General features: G+C 42.5%; 1 protein-coding gene across 1 annotated transcript in view; it reads right to left on the minus strand.

Moving 5' to 3' along the window:
- Window positions 1-25188, minus strand: part of LOC124545942 — a 366720-nt gene that overhangs the window by 211442 nt on the left and 130090 nt on the right. Inside the window, exon 3 of the mRNA XM_047124904.1 lies at window positions 8514-8647. Coding sequence (XP_046980860.1) covers window positions 8514-8647 — 134 coding nt within the window. The remainder of the gene's footprint in view (window positions 1-8513; window positions 8648-25188) is intronic.

Here is a 25188-nt window from a genome sequence, read left to right on the forward strand (position 1 = left end):
GTTGAAAGTGTAAAGCCGAATTTATGCGCCACTGCCGAAATCGAAATTCCCATCCGTCGGACACAGACCACCATACCCCCTTTGAACGGCATCAGCTCACAATGTCGTTGCATGTTACACTAATCACTTGCACAACCACATATCAGAAGGTCTCCTGTACAACAACAGGTGGCACAGGGGACGTGTGGTGTCCATATAGCATACCTGGGCCATTTGTGCTACACTGTCCCACGACGTTTGCTAAGTCAGTATATACATAATAGTTGTTTCAGCCTTGAAAGTAACTCAGGAACCATATACTTGCATTTGATTATTCATGATGTAATGATTGTCTAAATTTAAATACTCGATCATTTTATGAATTTTTCATTGAAGATTGGTCATCTGAGTTCTAACTTGTAGAAAGGAGGTGGTGAGTCTGTTTCAAGTGACTCGTCGTGGGCCGTGGATCTAAATGTTATCACGTTTGGAGGAGAAGCCGCTGTGTCGGTGGTAGTAGAAGTTTCGGTGTGGGACAGACAGCAGATCTTTGCTTTTGAGCGGATCGGTACGTTGTTCACCATAGAAATTTTCGTGGGTCTCGTAGTCGGACAGAGTCAAAGGATCTTGCGTGACAGTATATCGCAGTTAAAAAATCGGGCAAATACCAAGTTATGTCAAAAATTAGAAAAAAAATCGGCACTGAAAAATTTTCAAATCATGCAACAAGTTTAAACTGATGACGTATTGAGTCGATTGTTGCTTTCAGTTACCACCGATGTTTTTCAAAAAGGGGAGACAGTTCAGAGGATGATGTGAGTAAAGGACTTGTTAAGTAATAGATTCCAGTATGTTGCCCTCGACGGCGAGCGTTCATTAAAGACAGGCGCATCCTCAGAAGAGATCCAAGTACGTGTGATAGGACCACTCTTGTTCTCCGCATACTAAAATTGTTTGTCTGATGTATGTGTTAAGCATGAGTCTGTAGCAGGTTTCAGATGTTGCTATAGTGTACGGGAAAGTCTCTTCGTTGAGTGACTCTGAGGATACAAGATGACTTAGACCCAATTTCTATTGATGTGATGCATGGCACGTTGCTCAAAGTGTAGAAAAACGTAAGTTAAAGCAGATAAACAGGAAAAAAGTCCTGTAACTTTCGAATACAGCATTAGTCGTGTACTGCTTGTCGCAGTCATTTCGATAAAATAGCAGTATGAAATGGAACGAACACATAATGACAGTAGTAGGGAAGGTGAATAGCCGACTTCGTTTTATTGAGAGCATTTTAAGAAAGCATAGTTCATCTGGGAAGGAGACCACGTATAGAACACCAGTACGATCAATTCTTGAGTTGTCCTGCCAGAGTGTTTGGGTTGCCAACCAGGTCAGGTTAAAGGAAGACATCGAAACAATTCAGAGGTAGGCTGCTAGATTTGTCACCGGTAGTTTCGGTCAACATATCAACATTACGGGGAACTAAACTGGGAAATCCTGGAAGGAAGACGCCGTTCTTTCTTGGAACAGTGTTGAAAAAATTCAGAACATGGCCATACAGGCAGTCGTTTTTCGCTTGCTCTGTTTGCGAGTGGAACGCGAAAGGAACTGACAAGTAGTGGTACAAGGCATTTTCCGCCTCGCTCCATACGGTAGTTGCCGAAGTCTGTACGTAGATGGGGATGTAGATGTGCATACTGGTCGCCCATAAACGGTTCGAACGGAATGCAAGATTGGAAAGAGGTCAGTGTTGGTGCTTACCAAGCACTCGAAAAATTTCGAAAGAACAGATGGGGTTAGTCATGGTACGTGACACAAATTTCTCGCTAATGACCAGAACATGTCGCACGCTACCCAGCGTGGTCCACGTCTTGTTAAACGGCATCGTGAGAGACAGGTAGGTTCCTATGGGGTCCTGTTCCCCAAGCGTCAGTCTCAAAACTCATTGAGTCTACTACTGTAGATAAGAGGGGTGACAAAAATCATGGGATACTTTCTGTTATCGTGTCTGACCTCCTTTTGTCCAGTATAGGGCAGCAACTCGACGTGGCATGTGCTCAATAAATCGCTGGATGTCTCCTGGAGAAATACTGAGGCATGCTACCTCTATAGCCGTCCATAACTGCGAAGCTGTGTCAGGTGCAGGATTTTGTGCATGAGCTGACCTATCGATTACGTACCATAATTGTTCGATGGGATTCATGTCGGGCTATCCGGGTTGCCAAATCACTCGCTCGAATTGTCCAGAATATTCTTGAAACCAGTCGTGAACAATTGTGGCCTGGTGATAACAGCACATTGACGTCCATAAATTTTCCATCGTTGTTAGGGAACGTGAAGTCCATGAAAGACAGCAAATGGTCTCCAAGTAGACGAAAATCCCATTTTCAGTCAATTATCGGTTCACTTGTACCAGAGTACACAGTGTATTCCAGCACAGCTCACACTCTTATAGAGGCACTACCAGATTGACAAGTGCGTTGTTAACAACTTGGGTGCACGGTTTCATGGAGTCTGCGCCGCACTCAAATCCTACCACCAGCTATTACCAAACTAAGTAGGGATTTATCTCACCAGGCCACAGTTTTCCAGTAGCGTAGAGACCAAACGAAATGGACAAGAGCCGAGGACAGGTACTGCAGGTGATGTCGTGCTCTTATCACTCTTGTTGGCCGTCTGCTGCCATAGCCCATTAAGGCCAGATTTCACCGCAGCGACGTGACATTCGTTTTACACCCCACATTAATTTCTGTTGTTATTTAAAGCAATGTTGCTTCTCTGTTAGCACTGACAATTCAACTCAAACAACGCTGTTCTAAGCATTAAGTGAAGGTTATGGGGCACTACTTTGTTCGTGGTGAGAAGTAATGTTTAAAATTTGATATTCTTGGCACATTCTTGAAACTGTAGATCTTGGAATAGTAATTCTGTAACGATTTCCGAAATGGAATATCCCATTCATCTAGTTCCAACTACCATTCTGCTCTCAGAGTTTGTTACTTCCTGTGGTGGCACCATAATCATGTGGAGGACTGTAAAACTGTTACCCTAGAATAATCGCAGTGAAAATTGTTAAGTGAGAACTTTATCATAAAATTCTCTATATGGATCTCACCAGAAAAATGGCAATGAACATTCATTTATTGCGCCAGATACTGGCCTTCAAAGGAAGTCAGAAAACAAGGAAAAGTCGCCGCCAACTACGGCACGCGGGGTCTTACTGCGCGAGATCGGACCATAGCCGCCAGCAATCGTTGTGGGCGGACAATGCTTCCCGCCGATTCCACATGCCAGAATGTTATGCCACCCAGACTGCGATACTATACACCGGTCACGGATCCGTTCGGCCGAAGCATTTACTGTCGCTCTGTCGCGATGCCTCTGCACATTCGCACGCAATCCAAACATTCACCAGCCATTAAAAATTACGCAGAGCACTCTACTGCAAGTCACCATATGTTATGATATCAATAGTATTTTCCGTCCCGAATATCCATGTTTTCAGCCTCAGAATGATAACTTTATTCTGGTTATTAATAAAACCGGGGTGCATGATGATTGCCGGGTTCACCTATTCTCAGTACGTATTGCAGAATAAGTTTGTGTAATAGGAACTTGACACATTCCGAACAAAATTCAGGATTTGCAACTTAGTGTCATAATGATATTAATTTGGCCAGAACTACTTGAAACCGTATAAATCACATTATATTTTTAAGGGATTCAGTGCTGGGATGCTTGCGCCTAAAAATAGTGGGCTATTGCTTACAAACAGGTCCCACGAACACTAATTTGCAGACTACTCAAAAGAAACGAAATATATGTAAATGAGTGCGAATTTACACTATGACATTAGTGACGAGCTATTGCTATTCAGTTAAGAATCTAATGAGTGATCCCAGCAACATATCATGTGACCCTTCAGAAGATGGCTCGAAGTGGAGACCTGATAGAACAGCAGAAGCGAGATATCGCGTCTGCAAGTGCCCATGTCCTCACTGTGACAGACGTGGCCCTATATGTTGGTATATCATCGCAGACTTCCAACCTGTCCTCTCGCAGCTATGTAAAAGCGGTATAAGGTGATAAAAAGATCCTAACCGACATAATTGGGAATGAATCTCACACTTTATCTAGGACCTCTGGTTCCAATCATGAAAGGACTTGCTGATTTCAGTGAAAGACGGTCTACCTGAACCAGTCCCTGAGCCAGCATTGCGGTGGGAACTGCATGATAAGGGCTTTTCTTTTTGGGTACCTCACAGTAGGGCATTTTTCAGGGAGGCACATAGAACGTCACCAAACACAGAAACAACAAAGTAGCTGTGTGGAGGTATATCGTGCGGTTCCACAGCCACGGTTTTACATCTTGTAATCTACAGTGTGTGGATTAGAGATGGCCAAACTGAAACACGTAACTGTTTCGAAACAAATGAAACAGTACAATATAATGTTTCGATACGCTGTTTCCGAACAGTGAAACAGTTTGTGTTTAGTAATCTAATAAACCTACACATTTTATCATCTTGAATGTCTACTGTATAAGCATGTCCATATAAACACAAATTAGGAGCGAGAGCGCTAATCATATTCCATAAAGTATGAAACTATCACTTAGGCGTATAGGCATTTCGTATTTACTGCAGCAAATGCACTGCTTTCGTGTCGTGTGACTTTCATACTTTTCAATTGGCTGAGGACAGCCATACCTGAAGACAGAAGAACCACCTCGAACGGAACAGGAGGTGGGAGCAAACTGCAGAAAATACGGGCGTGCTACTGGGATTCCCACATTCCGTTAGTACGGGTAATATGCCCATCCTGCTAATTTCCACGCACACAAAGGGAGTCATTGTGGATAATAGGCACATTGACTATAGACTCACAGATAATTCGAATAAATAACAAACTATAAAAAAAAAAAAATGTTGTCTTTCAAGGTGTTTCGAACCGTTATTATAAATTCACCATGCTCCCCAGCCCTTCCCGTTCACCATTACACTATCAGTGATATGTCAAACAGATTGCTTGCAATTATACCTACGTCAGATTAATGTATGTGTCTAATAACTGTCACTCTACGCCTTCTTTATTCAAAATGTTTAGGTTTACTTGTGTTTCTTAATATGATTACTGTACATGAACAGAGAAGCGTATGTTATAAAAAAAGTGTAATTTAACTGAATGATTTTCACATATTTATTATTTTGAATGTGAATAGTATGCGTTGTTTTATTGTTTGGTTAGCGTTTATAAAGCAGATGTTACGCCATTTCGGAATAGGACAGTCAGCTAGAAACGAAGCTTTATTTTCGGGTATCTTAAGCTTCAAGCTATTGCCTGTCAAAAAGATTTCCACACTCTTGAAAGTGTTGCATGAAGTGGTATGTTGTGTTTCAGTACCTGTGCCGGCCCGAATCTCGTCCGACACAGAGCGGAATGAAACATCACTGTTTCGATACAATTAGTCCGTTCCAAGCACAAGTGGACTGAAACAGCCTTATTTTGAAACAACGATACAGTTTCTGTGTCTGGCTCGAGATCGAATCTGGTCCGGTTATCCGAGACAGGGGCGGAATGGAACACCACTGTTTCGAAACAGTGACCCACAGCCGTTCCGAAACACTGAAACAGTTCCATGTATCGATACACTGTATCGAAACATAGAAACAGTGGCCAAGTCTAGTGTGGATGGTATAATTCAGAACCACGGAAGTTCCATGTCGTTTCGGAAGTGTTTCCCGTACCAAGACCCGGGCCCACTTATTCGGGTTACCAGCACAATAACGCCCCACGACTAGCCTTTAAAACGCCCGATCGTATCGTCATAGAAAATGCCTGGGACTAATTGGAAAAAACTGTAGAAATGTAGCAATCAACATCCCCACAGTTTGGTATTTCTACCTCATCCGATCATCAATGAGTGGCTCCATTTCCAATACGCCGTACCTGTAAAGACCTGTGGGCCCTGTTCATAGTCGAATGGGGGATGTTATCAAGGCTAGGAGTGGTGTAAGCGTGATACCTCCTGGAGGGTGACTAATAACTTGTCCGGTGCGAGAAGAAACGTCGGAAAGAGATCCTTGATCGGTGTACTTCCATAGTTAGGGAATGTGTCTACTCTAGATGTATAGCGGTAAGTGAAATGAAAGGTATAGCGATAGAGTGCGTATGAAAACGAAAAGAAATTGACTCGTGCGATGGCGCGGCATCGATAGCTTGTCTTACTGTGTCTTTGTTTAGCTTCCGAGAACCCGTTTACCTCCTCCATCCACAGACGGTAGCTGGCGCAACGTCCACTTACGCGGATCAGTCGCGTTTGCGGAGACAGACGTGTGCTTGAGTTACTTGGGACATTTTCGCCTGTAACGGACTAGAGATGGTACATTTCCATATAATTCCCTGTGGTGGCCGAGTGGGGGACTTCTACTTGGAGCCTTCTACTCCTGGTGAGCTTCCTGCAGCCGAGGAGTGGCTGTTAACTTTGCGAAGCGCCTTAGAGAGAAGTTAGCCTAGGTGCATGAAGTTTGGCACACGACGTCGAGACCTATGAAACTGTCACTCTAGGGTAATCGCAGCGAAAATTATTTAGTGAGAACTTCCTGCTTATACTGTCTCTATGTATCTCACCTGAGAAATGGCACTGAAAATCCATTTATTGCTGCATGCCATTGCTAAAATTTCATGTGTGTATTTATCACTATCGTTTATTGTGAGTGATTATATTTACCCTACCTTCCTCTGGATGGAACGATAGGGGGGCAATAGTGCCCACTGTTCTAATATGTCAGCTGGGGACCTTAATTACTTTCTTAAGTTTGTAAGTAGGCTGTTTAGGTTTTTATATTTGTAACGCCTCGTAGCGCTCTGTATGAAAATCACTGGCTGTGCTGTGTGCAGTCTGTGACTGGTTTGCATTCTTGTCTGCCATTGTAGTGTTGGGCAGCTGGATGTTAATAGCGCGTAGCGTTGCGCAGTTGGAGGTGAGCCGCCAGCAGTGGTGGATGTGGGGAGAGAGATGGCGGAATTTTGAGAGCGGACGATCTCGACGTGTCTCATAAAGAAAGAGTAAATTTGTAAGACTGGATGTCATGAACTGTTATATATAATATGGCTTTTGAATAATATTAAGGTAAATACATTGTTTGTTCTCTATCAAAATCTTTCTTTTGCTAACTGTGCCTATCAGTAGTTAGTGCCTTCCGTAGTTTGAATCTTTTATTTAGCTGGCAGTAGTGGCGCTCGTTGTATTGCAGTAGTTCGAGTAACGAAGATTTTTGTGAGGTAAGTGATTTGTGAAACGTGTAGGTTAATTTAGTCAGGGCCATTCTCTTGTAGGGATTACTGAAAGTCAGATTGCGTTGCGCTAAAAAAAAACTATTGTGTTTCAGTTTAAGGACAGTCACGTATAATTTTTCTAAGGGGACGTTTCAAGTTGTATGATAATCACGCAAGTGCCAAAGCAGAAGAAAGTTTCTGCGCCGTTGAACCACAATTACATATTATCAATAATTTTTTGTATCCAGTAAATCTTTCAGTTTCCTGTTTAAAGCGATGTTTTAACGACCTCACTTTTTCTTTTTAAATGTGTTCCTTTCTATTAGTTACATTTGTAAATTTTGTATCCAGACTGTTACTACTATTCCCAGGTCCCAGAGGGCTTATGTCAACGCTAATAAACAGAAGTGCGTCTTATTGTGTTGAAGTAAAAGTTGTTCATTAATTCTGTGTGTCAGAGGCTACATTCTTATTAATCTCATAAAAACAGTTAAACCATTGATTTGAATAAATTTTATATTATGATTAAATGTTGAGACATATTCGTCAACAAATCGGGTGGCAATTTGGTAGAAGACTAATCGCAATAAATTTTGTGCTTAAAACGTGGTCCAAATTATTCCTTGCACTTAACCACTTACCTACCTCCTATCTATCACAATTACAGGTAGTGAGAGAAAGAGACACGGAAAAAGAGAGATTATACTGTAATTGAAGGTGTAAGTGGGAAGAAAGAGGGTAAAGGAAAGGAAGGAAAAGGAACTGATGATATTAGCTGCATATGCGGAATCAGCGGCGAGAAGTGAAAATGTGTGCCGGATTGGGACTCGAACCTGGGATCTCCTACTTATTAGGCAGTTGCGTTAATCACTGCGCCACCTGGACTCAGCGTTAAATAAAATTGCGCAGACTATCTCTGCACGCTTCTCAGCCAATCCACATTCTCACCTAGCGTCACCTCTTATTCGCAGTCGTTTTCCATAACCTCGTTGTTCATAATTTTAGTTTCCCACTGGAGGTCGAACGTAAATATGCATCGGCAGTCATGGTTGTGGATTCATAGCCCATCGAAGCGCATCAGTTATATGAAAAAGAGATTGGCTCAATGCTAAAAAGAGAGAAAACCAAAGACAGAGAGGATGAATGGTGGCAGATAAACTTGTAGAGAGAGAGAGAGAGAGAGAGAGAGAGAGAGAGAGTTTAAGAGTAAGCTAGCTGGAGGTGCGCCGTTATGGGACGCGTACTTTAGCAGCGGTACTCACTGGCTCTTCGTTGACGATCCACAGCAGAGTGGCGGCCGGGCGGGACCACGTGCTGGAACACGTGGCGTTGAGTGTGTCGCCCGTGCGATATCGCGGCTTCACACCAGAGATACTTGGCACGTCGTCCGGAACCTCTGTGGGAGAAACGCACACAGTAACTCTCTCATCTGTTTCGGCTGATTGCAACTTGAATATGTCTCTAGTTGCAAGTTACAGGCATGTACATAAACGTCTTAACAACGGATTTAAATATACGGACTATGTCGGGCACGAAACACGAGGTGCATTCAAGTTCTAAGGCCTCCGATTTTTTTTTCTCTGGACTGGAAAGAGATAGAAACATGCGCTTTGTTTTAAAATGAGGCCGCGTTCATTGTCAATACGTCCCAGAGATGGCAGTACCGTACGGCAGATGGAATTTTACCGCCAGCGGCGAGAATGAGAACTGTTTTCAATACTTAAAATGGCGACGTTTTCCTTACTTGAACAGCGTGCAGTCATTCGTTTTCTGAATTTGCGTGGTGTGAAACCAATTGAAATTCATCGACAGTTGAAGGAGACATGTGGTGATGGAGTTATGGATGTGTCGAAAGTGTGTTCGTGGGGGCGACAGTTTAATGAAGGCAGAACATCGTGTGGCAACAAACCGAAACAACCTCGGGCTCGCACAAGCCGGTCTGATGACATGATCGAGAAAGTGGAGAGAATTGTTTTGGGGGATCGCCGAACGACTCTTGAACAGATCGTCTCCAGAGTTGGCACTTCTGTGGGTTCTGTGCACACAATCCTGCATGGCGACCTGAAAATGCGAAAAGTGTCATCCAGGTGGGTGCCACGAATGCTGACGGACGACCACGTGGCTGCCCGTGTGGCATGTTGCCGAGCAAAGTTGACGCGCAACAACAGCATGAATGGGACTTTCTTTTCGTCGGTTGTGACAATGGATGAGATGTGGATGCCATTTTTCAATCCAGAAACAAAGCGCCAGTCAGCTCAATGGAAGCACACAGATTTACCACCACCAAAAAAATTTCGGGTAGCCGCCAGTGCTGAAAAAATGATGGTGTCCATGCTCTGGGACAGCGAGGGCGTAATCCTTACCCATTGCGTTCCAAAGGGCACTACGGTAACAGGTGCATCCTACTAAAATGTTTTGAAGAACAAATTCCTTCCTGCACTGCAACAAAAACGTCCGGGAAGGGCTGCGCGTGTGCTGTTTCACCAAGACAACGCACCCGCACATCGAGCTAACGCTACGCAACAGTTTCTTCGTGATAACAACTTTGAAGTGATTCCTCAAGCTCCCTACTCACCTGACCTGGCTCCTAGTGACTTTTGGTTTTTTCCAACAATGAACGACACTCTCCGTGGCCGCACATTCACCAGCCGTGTTGCTGTTGCCTCAGCGATTTTCCATTGGTAAAAACAGACTCCTAAAGAAGCCTTCGCCGCTGCCATGGAATCATGGCGTCAGCGTTGTGAAAAATATGTACGTCTGCAGGGCGATTACGTCCAGAAGTAACGCCAGTTTCATCGATTTCGGGTGAGTAGTTAATAAGAAAAGAAATCGGAGGCCTTAGAACTTGAATGCACCTCGTAAATACTCTTGACACAGAAGATCTACGTGTCAGGTTTCTGGAGAAATATATTTACATGATGAAGGACGTAGCCAAATGGTGTCACCTAAATGGAACTACTGAAACTACACACGACATAGTTGCCGCGTAGTGTAATTGAAACATATTTTCATTTTCAGTCATACGACGAAAAATGGATACGCACTTTCGATATTCAGTGAGAGCAACGAAAAATGTAAACTACCTACACATCAATACCACTACCGGCTGTCGACTATCCCTATTGTAGGCAAGACCAGTAGCTCTCCGCGCTTGACCTCTGTTGTTTTGTTAATCAAAAACATGGCTCTGGCTCTGAGCATTATGGGACTCAACTTCTGAGGTCATTAGTCCCCTAGAACTTAGAACTAGTTAAAACTAACTAAACTAAGGACATCACACACATCCATGCCCGAGGCAGGATTCGAACCTGCGACCGTAGCGGTCTCGCGGTTCCAGACTTCAGCGCCTAGAACCGCATGGCCACTTCGGCCGGCAATTAAAAACATGGTTCAAAGGGCTCTGAGCACTATGTGACTTAACTGCTAAGGTCATCAGTCCCCTAGAACTTAGAACTACTTAAACCTAACTAACCTAAAAACATCACACACAACCACGCCTGAGGCAGGATTCGAACCGGCGACCGTAGCTGGCTTTTGTCAATCAGTTCAGTTCTTAGTTGCAGTTGAATTTAGTGTAAGTGCTAACGCTTACTGTTTTTGTGCTGTTTGATGTTTTGATACCTTCTAATTATTGAATGCTTTGTAACAAGAAAGAAGAGGACACCCGATTGTTATTCGTTCGATAGCGTCATAGTAAATTAGATATACGTATTTATTTACTACTACGATAGTCTAATTACCTACTTATAGTAGTTTAATGTTAGCATTGGAGTCATTATTTAGACGAGCCGGCCGCTGTGGCCCAGCGGTTCTAGGCGCTTCAATCTGGAACCGCGCGACCGCTATAGTCGCAGGTTCGAATCCTGCCTCGGGCATGGATGTGTGTGATGTCCTTAGGTCAGTTAGGTTTAAGTAGCTCAAGTTCTAGGGGACTGATGACCTCAGATGTTAAGTCCCATAGTGCTCAGAGCCATTTGAACCATTTTGAGCCATTATTTAGACACGTCCGAAAGAACAGATACCATCTTCATATAGTTAAGACTAATCGCCCATTGACCTTCTTCTTCTGTGCTGGATCCACACGGATTGTGTGAACTGTTACGGGACTCGGTAAGGTTGTCTGCCGCGAGTAATGATTGTAACGGGCAGGGCCACTGCGAATGTAGTGCGTGGATAGTAACATGAGGTTGTGGGTCTCCCGGGGAGCGTGTCCTCGGTAACTCAGATGGACAGAGCGTCTGCCATGTAAGCACGAAATCCCGGGCTCGAGTCCCGGTCGGAGCACACATTTTCAACTGTGACCGTTGATGTATATCAGGGCCTGGCGACGGCTTAGGGTCTTGATTTAATTATCATTTAACTATTAAGAGCTAGTAGACCTTTGAGGCTCTAGTATTTCAAAAGGCAACATGGCGGTAAATATCGTAATGTATAACATTAAATTAAAATCTGTGCATAAAAATTCACTTGGGTTTGATCAACGCAAATATCGCCCGAACGGCGATGGTTGCATTTCTTTAAAAAAACTGTTCAGTATTGTATCATTAGTAGCCCAAATGGCAAAATTTGACCCAGTCTCGTCACCCAGGTGGTACTCAGTTAGAAGAACCAGTCACAACACGGAACAATTGGGAGGGATTAGTGGAGAGCGGAAGGAGTATTTGATGCCACCACGTTCTGTAGTTCGTTCGTTTCTAAAGGATTTTTCCAGCGATCTGCTTGAATACATCAGAGCAGACTGCTTCCTACATCTCTCCCTTCCCCTTTCGTCCAAAATCTATTTACTCTTTCGTAACACTCTATAAACTGATGCCAAAGGTTGCACGCACAATTAAATGTTAAAATATGAGGGTACTGATGCACTATCAGATGACTAAATATGCACAATGAAAGGAAAAACATACGATCTCAGAATGTAATCTGTGTTCCCATGCACTTTACTTCATTTAAAAAAATGTACAATAACCAATTTTTCCCATTTCTACACCGTGTGTATAGCTCTGCGTGTTGAACCGCTGAACTAAATTTCCTTGGAATCTGGAGTGGAGGTGATTTGAAGTAATGCGCCAGGAACCTCGAAAACGATTTTCTGTCGTTCCCATTTTCGTTCCCATGCACTTTACTTTATTTAAAAACAATGTACAATAACCATTTTTTCCCATTTCTACACCGTGTGTGTAGCTCTGCGTGTTGAACCGCTGAACTAAATTTCCTTGGATTCTACAGTGGAGGTGATTTGAAGTAATCCGCCAGGAACCTCGAAAACGATTTTCTGTCGTTCCCATTTTCAGTTTAGGCGAATGCCAGGTTTGGTCCGCCGCAGCTAATTCTTTCCGAATATCTCTATTTCCTGACAGATTCTAGTTAGCTTGAAGTGTAGTCACACCGCTTAAATGAAAAAAGCTGCATTGAAGACGAGCCGAACATTTCTTCGGAGACTCTCGGTACTAAGACCCGTATAATAAATAAATAATAATAAAAATTCTCCTCATTTAGGATCATGCATTTGTCTACCGTGACATACTTTAATGCAGAAAGTGATAGGTATTAAATGAAGAAATTTTGGAAAGGGTAAGGTTGAATAATTCCAGATCCTTTACTATTTCGCCATCAAAACTTGTTCTAGCTTCTCTGTCGAATAGAGATTTTTACTCCAAATGCCCTGTCGGCAATAATAACGGTGTCTCAAAAAATATGTGCGCGTCCATTCTTGTTCACCTTTCTCAACTCAAATTCAGACTAAAAAAAGCGTGTAAAGTGATCTTGCAGGGTGAAGGCAGACTGGAGCATGACTACTTCACAGTGATTTTCCAAAACCACTCCTAAGTACCGTGGTTATACCTCCACTTGGTGAAAACTCCGAGATGATTGCCGAATAAAATGGTTTATTATTCTTTCCAGAAATTGTCAGAATAAATGGGAAACGTGGATCTTTTTAAGATCCTTTCTCATAAATCGGATTCCCCCTTCCATCTCCCATTTGACAAAATCCTGTCTACGTCCTTGACACGACGTAGGAATATATATATATATATATATATATATATATATATATATATATATATATATATATACGAGGTGCGGCTAGAAAAAACCGGACTGATGCTGGAAAAAACATTTATTTACAATTATTTACAATTTCATGTTATCTCCTTCAATGTACTCTCCTCCTCGGTCTCTACACCGCTCCATACGAATTTTCCACTGTTCATAGCAATGCTGCAGATCATTTTCGGTAAGTCCATACATTACTTCCGTCGCTTTTTCTTTTACTGCTTCAACAGACTCAAATCTAGTTCCTTTCAAAGCTGACTTGACTTTAGGGAAAAGAAAAAAAGTCACAGGGGGCCAAATCAGGTGAATAGGGTGGATGATCTAAGATGGGAATGTTGTGTTTTGCCAAAAACGTCTTCACTGACAACGCACTGTGAGCTGGGGCATTGTCTTGGTGAAGGATCCATGACTTTTTTCTCCACAAATCGTTCCGTTTTCTCCGTACTCGCTCACGTAGGGTAGCCAGGACGCTAATGTAGTAATGCTGATTCACTGTTTGTCCCTCTGGTACCCAATCAATGTGCACAATCTCTTTGATGTCAAAAAAACAATCATCATTGCCTTGAATTTCGATTTTGACATTCGTGCTTTTTTTTGTCGTAGAGAACCAGGAGTTTTCCAATGCATCGATTGGCGTTTAGTGTCGGGATCGTAAGTAAAAAACCACGATTCATCGCAAGTAATAACATTTTGTAAGAAGGTGGGATCACTTTCAATGTTTTCCAGGATGTCAGAACAAATCATTCTTCGGCGTTCCTTCTGTTCAGTTGTGAGACACTTTGGAACCATTTTTGAACACACTTTGTTCATGTTGAAACTTTCATGAAGAATCTCCCTAACACTTTCCTTGTCAACTCCTGTTAACTCAGACACTGCTCTGATTGTTAAACGGCGATCTTGTCGAACAAGTTTACCGATTTTTTCAATGTTTGCATCAGTTTTTGCTGACAATGGTCTGCCAGTGCGAGTGTCATCACTGGTGTCTTCGCGGCCATTTTTAAATCGTTTAAACCACTCAAACACTTGTGTTCGCGATAAACAATCATCGCCGTACACTTGTAACATTACAAACGTTTCACTTGCAGATTTTCCTAGTTTGAAACAAAATTTGATGTTAACACGCTGTTCTTTCTGTACACTCAACATTTTCCGACGCACAGACAAAACGTCAACTACTTAAAACAGATGCCACGGGCAGACTGAATGCAGGAGGCAGATGAAACTCGAGCAGTAGGCGGAGCGAGAGTCACGTGACAGGCCACGCGACTTTCAGCCTTATTGCATTCGTTTTATTGTTTCACCAGTACTAGTCCGGTTTTTTTCTAGCCACACCTCGTATATATATATATATATATATATATATATATATATATATATATATATAGTGTTCATATTAATGAACAATTTACTCTTTCGTGCAACTACACTCGAAAACTAGGTTTTTCCAAAGGTTTTCAGTTTTGAATGAAAATTTCGCAGTCTAACAGATGCGCCCTAGGAGAAATGATTTTCTTTGTCTACGGCGTCATACATCTTACCTTACTTTCAGTTTTTCTAGTTTACGGATGCACGTGTGTTTATTGCACCCACACCTTGTTAACAAAGACTATTGCCTTTTCCCTCCCCCCTCCCCCCCCCTTCGACCCACCCCCCACAAAAAAAGCGATGTAAGGGTTGAAAGGTGGCTACACTGAGTCACAGCGCTAGAGATTGCGCCAAAGATTATTATTCCGCCGCCTCCACAGGTGCAGTAGTAGTTCAGAGGATGTCGAGGGCATCTGTTGTTCTGTTGGGCGAGAGAGTAGATGCTGTTCGGTTGGTGTAATGTATAGATGGAAGAAGTTGCAATTGTCAGATTGTATCTGAAGAGATGGGCTTTTGATTTATGATGCTGGTGTAATGGAATAAATTTTCGTCAATATATAATGAGGTAAAAAGAAATTACAGTTTTCTTGAATGACAATGCCTCTTGCTCACAGGTACAGTCAACAAGGCATCTGGTTCGTGTTCATTTATTAGACATGTAATTCTGGTTTCTACGTGCAATTATAGTATTTCTGGTTTTTTCAATTAGTTAATTGTAAGTGGTGATTAAAATATGTTGTTGTATTGAGAAAGAACCGAGCCAGATACATGGACGTTGAGGCACACTGCCACACACAGAACAGTTACACTTGTGCTTTGTTGTTTCATAGCTTTTATAGTTGCATGGGACTTAATTAATCAATTGTGTTAATGGAAATTTCTTGTTATTCTTTATTTTTATTTTATGCAGTCAGATTGCGTGCTAATAATAGTCAGGGCCAACCCGTTACGAGACCTCGCAACAGGTCAGACAGCTACTAAAATTATTGCATTTAATTCTTTTTAATTAAGCCCCCATGCAGGGTCCGCGGAAGTCTTGTCGCTAGTAGAATGAGGCCTTCACGTTGTATTTATGCTTTAATTTTGTTTTCACTGCTTAGGTACCTTCTTTACCCCTAGGAGTCCACAACTGTACGAACAGAGATGTTTTGTTTAATTTTCCTTTTTCTAAGAAAACTTAAAAAATCTGGGGTTGGCCGTTCAGGGACGTGAAGGGAGAGGCATCGTGACCGGGCTTCGGGTTTCGACCCCTGCCCACCCTGTCCCCACCGGTCCGAGGCCGACCATTCTAGTTTTACTAACGAAAAAAAAGTAGTTCAGGCGACCACTTGCGTAAAGCGGGAAATCCGGGTTATGAGTCGCAGTCTGGAATAAAGTTTCATGTTTCACTAATAAATTGGGCATCCGAAGTCTAATCATATCGACAGTTGTGAATATATCTCTTCTGAAATACGAAGATTGAATATCCAAGTGAAAATGTAAACTGCTACTGAAATGTGTGTGTTCAGCCATCAAAATTTTTGTCGCACCTGAGTGAGCATATAGTGCAGGATTTCACGGTCAGATTTTACATCGTAGGTGAATTTTATTTCGTGCGTGTTTGACGCATGTTTCTGTGTCGTTCAGTTTTGTAATGCTGGAGGCATCACCATAGGCGATGAAAACGCAGGTGACAGTTTGAAACTTGCACAAGCTCTGCAAGCTGAACTGTTTACACTCTAAGTATCCGTGCAAAAGTCGGGTCGCAGCATCATCATGCCGCTGCCTAAAATAGTGCAATTGCACCGACGTGTATGATTAAGCTTATAGTGAGAAACACCTACTAGTTGTCAATTCGATCGTGCCTATTCTCTCTTCAAGCTTTTTTTTGAACTTTTGAAGGATTTTTTATTGTTATGTTTGTGTTCAAATTGTTTCTGTACCTCTGAGGATTGATATTAGACAAGAAATTTACAATCGTAATTTTTCGTCTTTATTCACTATAAACTGCGTAGTAGAGGATGGCTCTTAGTGGACGATGTAGTGAGGTGTGCTCCCGTTCCATTCGCGGATCGAGCGTGTGAAAAGTAAATGCTTCCACGCTTTTGTGCGAATCTAATTTCATCAGCACGACTTCAGCGGGACAGTTACGTTGGAGGCTTAAGGTCGGTGGACTCTGCTCTGAAATACAGGTCTCTGAGGTTTCAAAGCACGTTCTTGAGAGATATGAGGTGTCCTGCTTCGAGTTCTGCCAGCTATGATTTGACAACATTTCTATTCCTCTATCTCACCCTTCAAACAAGCCTGTGAATGTTTACAAAACTTTCATCCTATTGACAGTATTCCCAAACTGGGTGTACATGCCTGACTCTTTATAGGACGTATTTTTAAAAATATTTTTATTCAGGATAATAAAGACACTCAGTTCTTGCAACAGCTTTAGTATTTGTTAGATGCGACTCTAGGGCAGTGAACACGTCAGAGTAACTCACCATCAGCTATACTAAGTAACTCAACATCAACTGTAATAAGTCCTGTACAGCAGATTTCATTTGTTTTTATATTTGAAACAGAATACACTACTGGCTATTAAAATTGCTACACCAAGAAGAAATGCAGATGATAATCGGGTATTCATTGGACAAAAATACTATACTAGAATTCACATGTGATTACATTTCCACGCACTTTGGGTGCATAGATCCTGAGAAATCAGTACCCAGAACAACCACATCTGGCCGTAATAACGGCCTTGAAACGCCAGGGCATTGAGTCAAGCAGAACATGGATGGGGTGTACAGGTACAGCTGCCCATGCAGCTTCAACACGATACCACAGTTCATCAAGTTTAGTGACTGGCGTATTGTGACGAGCCAGTTGCTCGGCCACCTTTGACCAGACATTTTCAGTTGGTGAGAGATCTGGAGAATGTGCTGGTCAGGGCAACAGTCGAACTCTTTCTGTATCCAGAAAGGCCCGTACAGGACTTGAAACATGTGGTCGTGCATTATCCTACTGAAATGTAGGGTTTCGCTGGGATCAAATGAATGGTAGAGCCACGGGTCGCAACACATCTGAAATGTAACGTCCACTGTTCAAAGTGCCGTCCATGCGAACAACAGGTGACCGAGACGTGTAACCAATGGCAACCCATACCATCACGCCGGGTGATACGCCAGTATGGCGATCACGAATACATGCTTCCAATGTGCGTTCACCGCGATGTCGCCAAACACGGATGCGACCATCATCTTGCTGTGAACAGAAGCTGGATGAATCCGAAAAAATTAAGTTTTGCCATTCGTGCACCCAGGTTCGTCGTTGAGTACACCAAGGCAGGCGCTCCTGTCTGTGATGCAGCGTCAATGGTAACCGCAGCCATGGTCTCCGAGCTGATAGTCCATGCTGCTGAAAACGTCGTCGAACTGTTCGTGCAGATGGTTGTTGTCTTGCAAACGTCCCCATCTGTTGACTCAGGGATCGAGACGTGGCTCCACGATCCGTTACAGCCATGCGGATATGATGCCTGTCATCTCGACTGCTAGTGATTCGAGGCCGTTGGGATCCAGCACGGCGTTGCGTATTACCCTCCTGAACCCACTGATTCCATATTCTGCTAACAATCATTGGCTCTCGACCAACGCGAGCAGCAATGTCGCGATACGATAAACCGCAATCGCGGTAGGCTACAATCCGACCTTTATCAAAGTCGGAAACTTGATGCTACGCATTTCTCCTCCTTACACGAGGCATCACAACAACGTTTCACCAGGCAACGCCAGTCAACTGCTGTTTGTGTATGAGAAACCGGTTGGAAATTTTCCTCGTGTCAACACGTTGTAGGTGTCGCCACCGGTGCCAACCTTGTGTGAATGCTTTGAAAAGCTAATCATTTGCATATCACAGCATCTTCTGCCTGTCGGTTAAATTTCACATCTGTAGCACGTCATCTTCATGGTGTAACAATTTTAATGGCCAGTAGTGAATAAAAGTCATGAGAAAATATCATTGAAAACTCAAGTGATTCATTTTTAAGACCTTCCTTCGCAGGCGGTGTTGCTACGTAAGCGTCAATAATATACATAATTCCTTAAATCCAGGTATTTAATTTCGATGACATGAAATTTCACCAAGTAGTTTGTCTCATGATCCTCTGCTGCCAGCTCTTTCTAATAGGAGCCGAGGGAGAGATGTTGGAGTGCTAAGGCATTTGACTCGCATTCGGGAGAACCGCGGTTCAAATCTTCATCCGACCATCCAAAGCCAAATTTTGCGTAATTTCTTCTCAAATTGATCGAGACAGATGGTGCCATGTTTTCTCAGAATGGCTATGGCCGATGACCTTAACCATCGTCCTCCTACCCGCGTTTGCTCCCCGTCTAAAATGACTTCGTCGTTGATCGGATGTTTAACACTAATTATCTACCTGTATTTCTGACAGCGCCGTTCCTGAGACGTCATAGGAATTCCAGCGTCTATGCTCTCACACTGAAATGGCGTAGGTGCTATTTTCATTCTTTCAAATGGTTTATAATGAAACTGAAAAGGTAAAGATCTATTGAAACTCCTAGTTCGTTACATTTCTAACTCAAAAATGTTTGTTTACTAGATTAAAAATTTAAAGAATCTTCCTTTAAGTTAGTAAACGACTTCTTATCTGCCACCTCAACTCTTTGGAATTGGACTCTTTAATTTTTAAATCCTATCACCGTAACATTCTGTGACACAAATGTGATTAGATGTTAGCTGTTTATAAGTACAAAGCCGTTTCTTCATACTTTCTTAGCCCTCTATAGGGTCTTTAAGAACTAAATTTAATTCCAAGATTTTAAACACGGCTGAAACAGCAACTGTTGAAATTCTTCACGGTAAATGATAACAGCCAAACTGTTTGGCTGTTATCATTTACCGTGACTAAATTTAATGTCCTTTTTTCTGTTTGTCTGTTGTTTGCAAATGTGATTGGAGTGTGTTTCTTATTCTGTAAGCTATGCGTAATCCATGTTTCTTTAGTATATTTGCTGTCTATGTTGCTTTGTGTTTGTATGTAAGAGTGTGCCATCTTTTTCTGTTACTCATGTGTTATTGTTTTGTTTCCGGGTGTGCTGCATTGTCTCTGGGGATCTTTGGTGTTCCTGTTGTCTGCTTGTTTTGGTCTTTCTTTAGTTGTGTCTTAATTGTTTGGTTGAGTTTTTGTACTATATGGGTGTTGTAATCATTGTTTGTGGCTAGGAGTTGTACTCTTTGTAATTCTTTTTCATATTTTTCTTTGCTGATTGGGATGTAATTTAGTTTTTTTTTTTTTTTTTTTTTTTTTTTTTGAAATTTGTCGTAAGTTCTATGTGACCAAACTGGTGACGTCATCGGTCCTTTGATTTAGCGGGTGGATGAAGCATATATAATTATGCTTGTGGCTGTTGGCTTTCTGAAGATGTCAGACGTGTGTTTATTGCTGTCCCTCTTTATTATTATATCCAACAAATTATTTACTTTTGTGTTTTTTTTTAAATGTTGAATTGAAAAAACTGCCTTCAGTTGCTTGCATAAGCGGCACACACCTCCAAGAGGTAAATTTAATGTCTTACTACAGTTTGTGCATATTACTGCACACACCACTCATGACGCATTTTCCGTCATAGACTTGGGCAATACGTTTGCTCTCATACTGTCTCTTTAGTTCCATTGATTCGGTTATGTGATGTTCTTATCCCAATATAGATTGACCTGGGCACGTTATCCTCCGGGGCAATACTCTGGTCGTTCCGGTCTGGTTACACTCCCAACAGTATCGCCGTGTAGTATCTTTCATGATACAGTGACAACTACCAGCATATCCTCCTACAATTAGTGTAAGCAACATCTCGCGACTTGATGCACTTCTTAACAATACAGGAGTCTCTGCCGGCCAACACCGTTGCTTAGCAACAGTCTGAGACGAGGCGACGGGCGGGCTACACGAACGCGTCCATCGCAGTCAGCAAAATCTTAAGAAAACCGTGAAATGCCGTAAGAACGAGCAGCAACGATAGCAGTTAGAAGGTAAGTCATCCGAATTCCGTCAGTGATTGGCAGACATAACACAGCCGTCAAATCGGTTGCATGCTTGTACGCACGAATAACATAAATTCTCACAGGCACGTAAATTTAATGAGGATGGACGTATATCTGCAACAATGCAGTTATGTTCGATTTCATTTGTTCTTACAAACCAGTCATCCAAATTGTTTATCAAGGTTTCCTTGACGTACGTTTTGCTGGGAAAGCATGACTTTTGCAAAACTTGTAATTGCATGAGTATCGGAATAATATAAATTATACATTCTCCTATGAAATTTCCGTTCAATATAATTCATGTATTCGCTAGCACAGATATGGTTTGACTAGGCAACTTTCTGACTGTGGTATTTGAAACATACGTTTTCTATCCTAAGATGTACTACATTTTATAAGAACTTGTAACGATAATAGACGATTTACCCATATTAAGCTACAAATGCTTCAGCAAATTAATTTGGGGGTCAAGCGCACGGCCTAGTGCCACTCGTCGACTTTGAACTGTGACGTCCTATGTGACGTCAAGAGTTCATGATGCGCAGCATGCATGCGGCCAATGATGAAATGTTATCTGTGGTTGCCTTAGTAACTTGTGTAAACTATGCTCCCTATTCGGAATATGTCGTGATTTACGAGGGTATTGCTAGGCAAGAACCTGTGAGCACATCTTGAGTTGTTGCCAGACAAACGCGTAGCGATGTATTTATAATCACGGTTCTCTCAAATATTTGGCTGTTTTTTTTCTGTATGTGGCACGATTTACGAGGGTAATTTTAGGCAGGAACACAACAGCACAGCTTAACGTGTAACGAGTGAATCGATTTGTGATTTCATTAGCAATATTGTTTCTCTCAAATATTTAGCTATTTTTTTTATGTTCACGTGCTTCGAGGTGAGGTTAGCCACGAACCGAAAAGCACAGGTCAGTTTGTTGCACATGAAAGGAATAGTGATCACACTTATGGTCTTTGTTCCTACTAATAATTCTCTGTATTTTTTTATCTTTTTTTCGAATGTGACATCTTGCAGGCGCGACATATTTGAAATAAACTCTTTTTGTAAGTGACATGTTATTAACAAGTTACATTTGGGATGCTGCTTATTATGGTATTGTGTAGGGAAGTCCTCGTTTATCTGCTTTGCCTTTTAATTAATAGGTGTCAGAAATAGAATGAAATGTGATTTGAAATTATTGTTCTGCTTAAATATAATTAAATAAGTCGTGCTAGCTACCATCTTTACGCCTACGCTGTTTGTACCCAGAGTCCCAGTTTAGTACGACTCCATTTTCTAGTCTTTCCATCTCTCTAGTACTGAATCGGTAGAATTCGAGCTGATATGTGTTGGTTGTTGTTGCTGACAACTACACTGTGAGCAATTAGGTCTGACGCTATATTCGTCATTGTGTCTCATTTCATTGATAACCACTTTGCAACAGTCAATACCATGTGTACATGACCTCTTACGCCATTGGGCATCCCCCAATCTGATGTAACACATATTAATCGCTCACTGTAAGTAGACACTCGGAGCTATATCAGACGGCGATGCGTGTTTTGATGGAAATAAGAAGTCCGTGTGACACATCTGATTGATTTCCAAAACCAACACTGATGATTTTAATATGGGTAAAGTTTTCCATGACTGATTCTTCTTACTATTTTTTCTTTGTTTTTTCCTCATTGCTTTCTTTCGGATGTCAGGGACGCCTTAACCCAGGTGGCCCGGAGCAATGTCCTGGTTGCCCACAGCCTAGTTACATCACTATAGAGATTCAGTAGTCAATCCATGAAACAACGGAGGAAGACTGTTTAGAGTTTAAAACAGTCCCGTGGACGACGGGCCATTACGTACAGTGAACAAGGTCAGACTAGAGGAGGAACTGGACGACGTCCTTTTCAAAGAAAACATCTCGGCGTGTGTCTGAAGACATATCGAAAGCGAAAACTTAAATCTGGACGTCCCTACTGGTATATGAACTACCGTCCTCCCGAATCCAGTGTCTTTACCACTCCGCCGTCTCACTCAGTCTTGATGAAAAGTCTTGCAGCTAAATATATTTGTTTTCGAAATAGTCGTTCCATAGCAAAATTTTATTTTTATTGTAGTTATTTGTCTTTCGTTCTTTGTTAGTACACTTAAGCCCAAAAATAACTTCCGCATGATTTGTCACTACCTTGAAGCGTATCTGGACGAAACTATTCATATTTGGATGAAACTATACATATCTGGATTAAACTACACACAGAAAGAACCACCACAGTATACCACAGAAGGTAGCTCAAAGAGATACGCAATGAGACGAACATAAATGATACTTTAACTCAACGACAATGATTATAATGAAGTCACTGCGACTCATGATGATCTCCTGGACATTACCAAAGGAGGGTCGTGGTTGTTAACACGCTGTGTGGCTACCACGGACAGCAGTGGATGCTCTGCCACGTACTCTTATGCTGGCCACAAGCATGATTAGTGGTTCTCGGGATAGGGGTGTTCCATTCCTCCGTCACGGCCATTGACGACTCCTTGGTACACGAGAACGTGCTGAAGTGCATCTCTCCAAACCATCGCGTACTTGGTGGCTGGGATTTAACTCGGGGGAGGGGGCAGGACAGTCCATTCACCGAACATCCTCTCGATTCAAATGATCCTCCACCTGTGCAGTTCAAAGAGGTCGCAAATTCTGGTCCATAAAAATGAAGTCAGGACCGAATGCAGCCACAAAAAGACGCACATATGGAAGAAGTAGAGCGCCACAATAACCTTGACCGGTGAGTGCACAGTGTTCAAAGATTTAGAGGTCAGTACGCCCATGCAACATTATGCTTCTCAACACGATATTACGAGGGCTATCCACAAAGTACATTACGTTTTGTATTTAAAAATAAACAAAGTATTGGAAATTTTTTTTATTATATACAGATGAAAGCCACACTTAAATACTACATTTCTACATAGTTGCCATTTAAATTAAGGCACTTATCGTAGCGATGGACGAGCTTGGAAATTCCTTCGTCGTAAAATTCGGCCGCCTGCGCCTCAACCACGTGGTTACCTCTTCTTGAAGCTGTGCGTCGTCATCAAAACGCTGCATAGCCAACCACTTCTTCATTGCTGGGAATAAGTGGAAGTCGCTCGGTGCCAGGTCGGGACTGTACGGCGGATGAGGAAACAACTCCCACTTAAAAGATTCGAGAACTTCACGAATGGCATTTGCCGCGTGGGCCCGGGCGTTGTCGTGAATCAGCAAGATCTTTGAGCCCAACTTTCCCCTGCGCTTGTTTTGTATTGCTCTTCTGAGGTTGTGCAGAGTTTGGCAATACCTTTGAGAGTTTTTTGTAGAGCCTCTTTCCAGGAAATCCACGAAAATCACACCTTTTCTCTCCCAAAAGACAGTCGCCATCACCTTCCTTGCCGACATTGTCTGCATGCATTTCTTGGGGTTTTGGGGGGAATTTGTGTGCCCCCACTGCATTGACTGCAATTTAGTCTCGCAGTTCACATGCTCAACTCATGTTTCGTCACCAGTAACGATGCGATCGAGTAATGAGTCGCCATCTTACTCGTAAGCGTCCAAAAACGTTAACACTGCAGCCTTTCGCTGATTTTTGTGAATCTGTGTCAAGATTTTTGGTATCCATCTTGCACAAAACGTGTGGTAACCAAACTTTTCGGTAATGATTTCCTGCAACAAACTTCGTGAAATTTGTGGAAAACTCATAGAGAGTTCCATTATTGTGAAATTACGGTTTTCACGGACCGCGGCATCGACTTATTCGACAAGTTCGGCAGTCACTATGCTGGGTCTTCCACTCCGCTCTTCGTCGTGAACGTTAGTTCGGCCATTTTTAAATTTTGTGACCCATTGACGCACTCCACCTTCAGTGATTATGTTGTCCCCATACACTTCACAAAGCTGCCGATAGATTTCTATCGGTGTACAGTTTTTTTGCAGTCAGAAACCTTATTACAGCACGCACTTCACACTTCGCGGCATTTTCAATTAACGCTGACATTTCAAAGTGTCACAGTAACTCAACGGAGTACGGCACGAACCTCTCACTAGCACGGCAGGATGCCCACTGAACGACGGAATGCCATGACACCAAGATGGCCGCGCTAGCCCCACCCCTAACGGACACAAACGGAAATGTAATGTATTTTGTGGATAGCCCCCGTAGCTGGATCATCAAAATGATGACTTCCGACAACTTTCTTGTAGCCAATACGTGCTTCCACCTTTTGTGTTATGAGGTACATCCAAAGTCGCTACTCAGACTGAATATGAATGGCTCTGAGCACTATGGGACTTAACATCTGAGGTCATCAGTCCCCTAGACGTAGAAATACTTAAACCTAACTAACCTAATGACAACACACACATCCTTGCCCGAGGCAGGATTCGAATCTGCGACCATAGCAGCAGCGCGGTTCCAGACTGAAGCGCCTAGAACCGCTCGTCCACACCGGCCGGCGACT

This window comes from Schistocerca americana, chromosome 8 (genome assembly GCF_021461395.2).
Source record: "Schistocerca americana isolate TAMUIC-IGC-003095 chromosome 8, iqSchAmer2.1, whole genome shotgun sequence".
Taxonomy (NCBI): domain Eukaryota; kingdom Metazoa; phylum Arthropoda; class Insecta; order Orthoptera; family Acrididae; genus Schistocerca; species Schistocerca americana.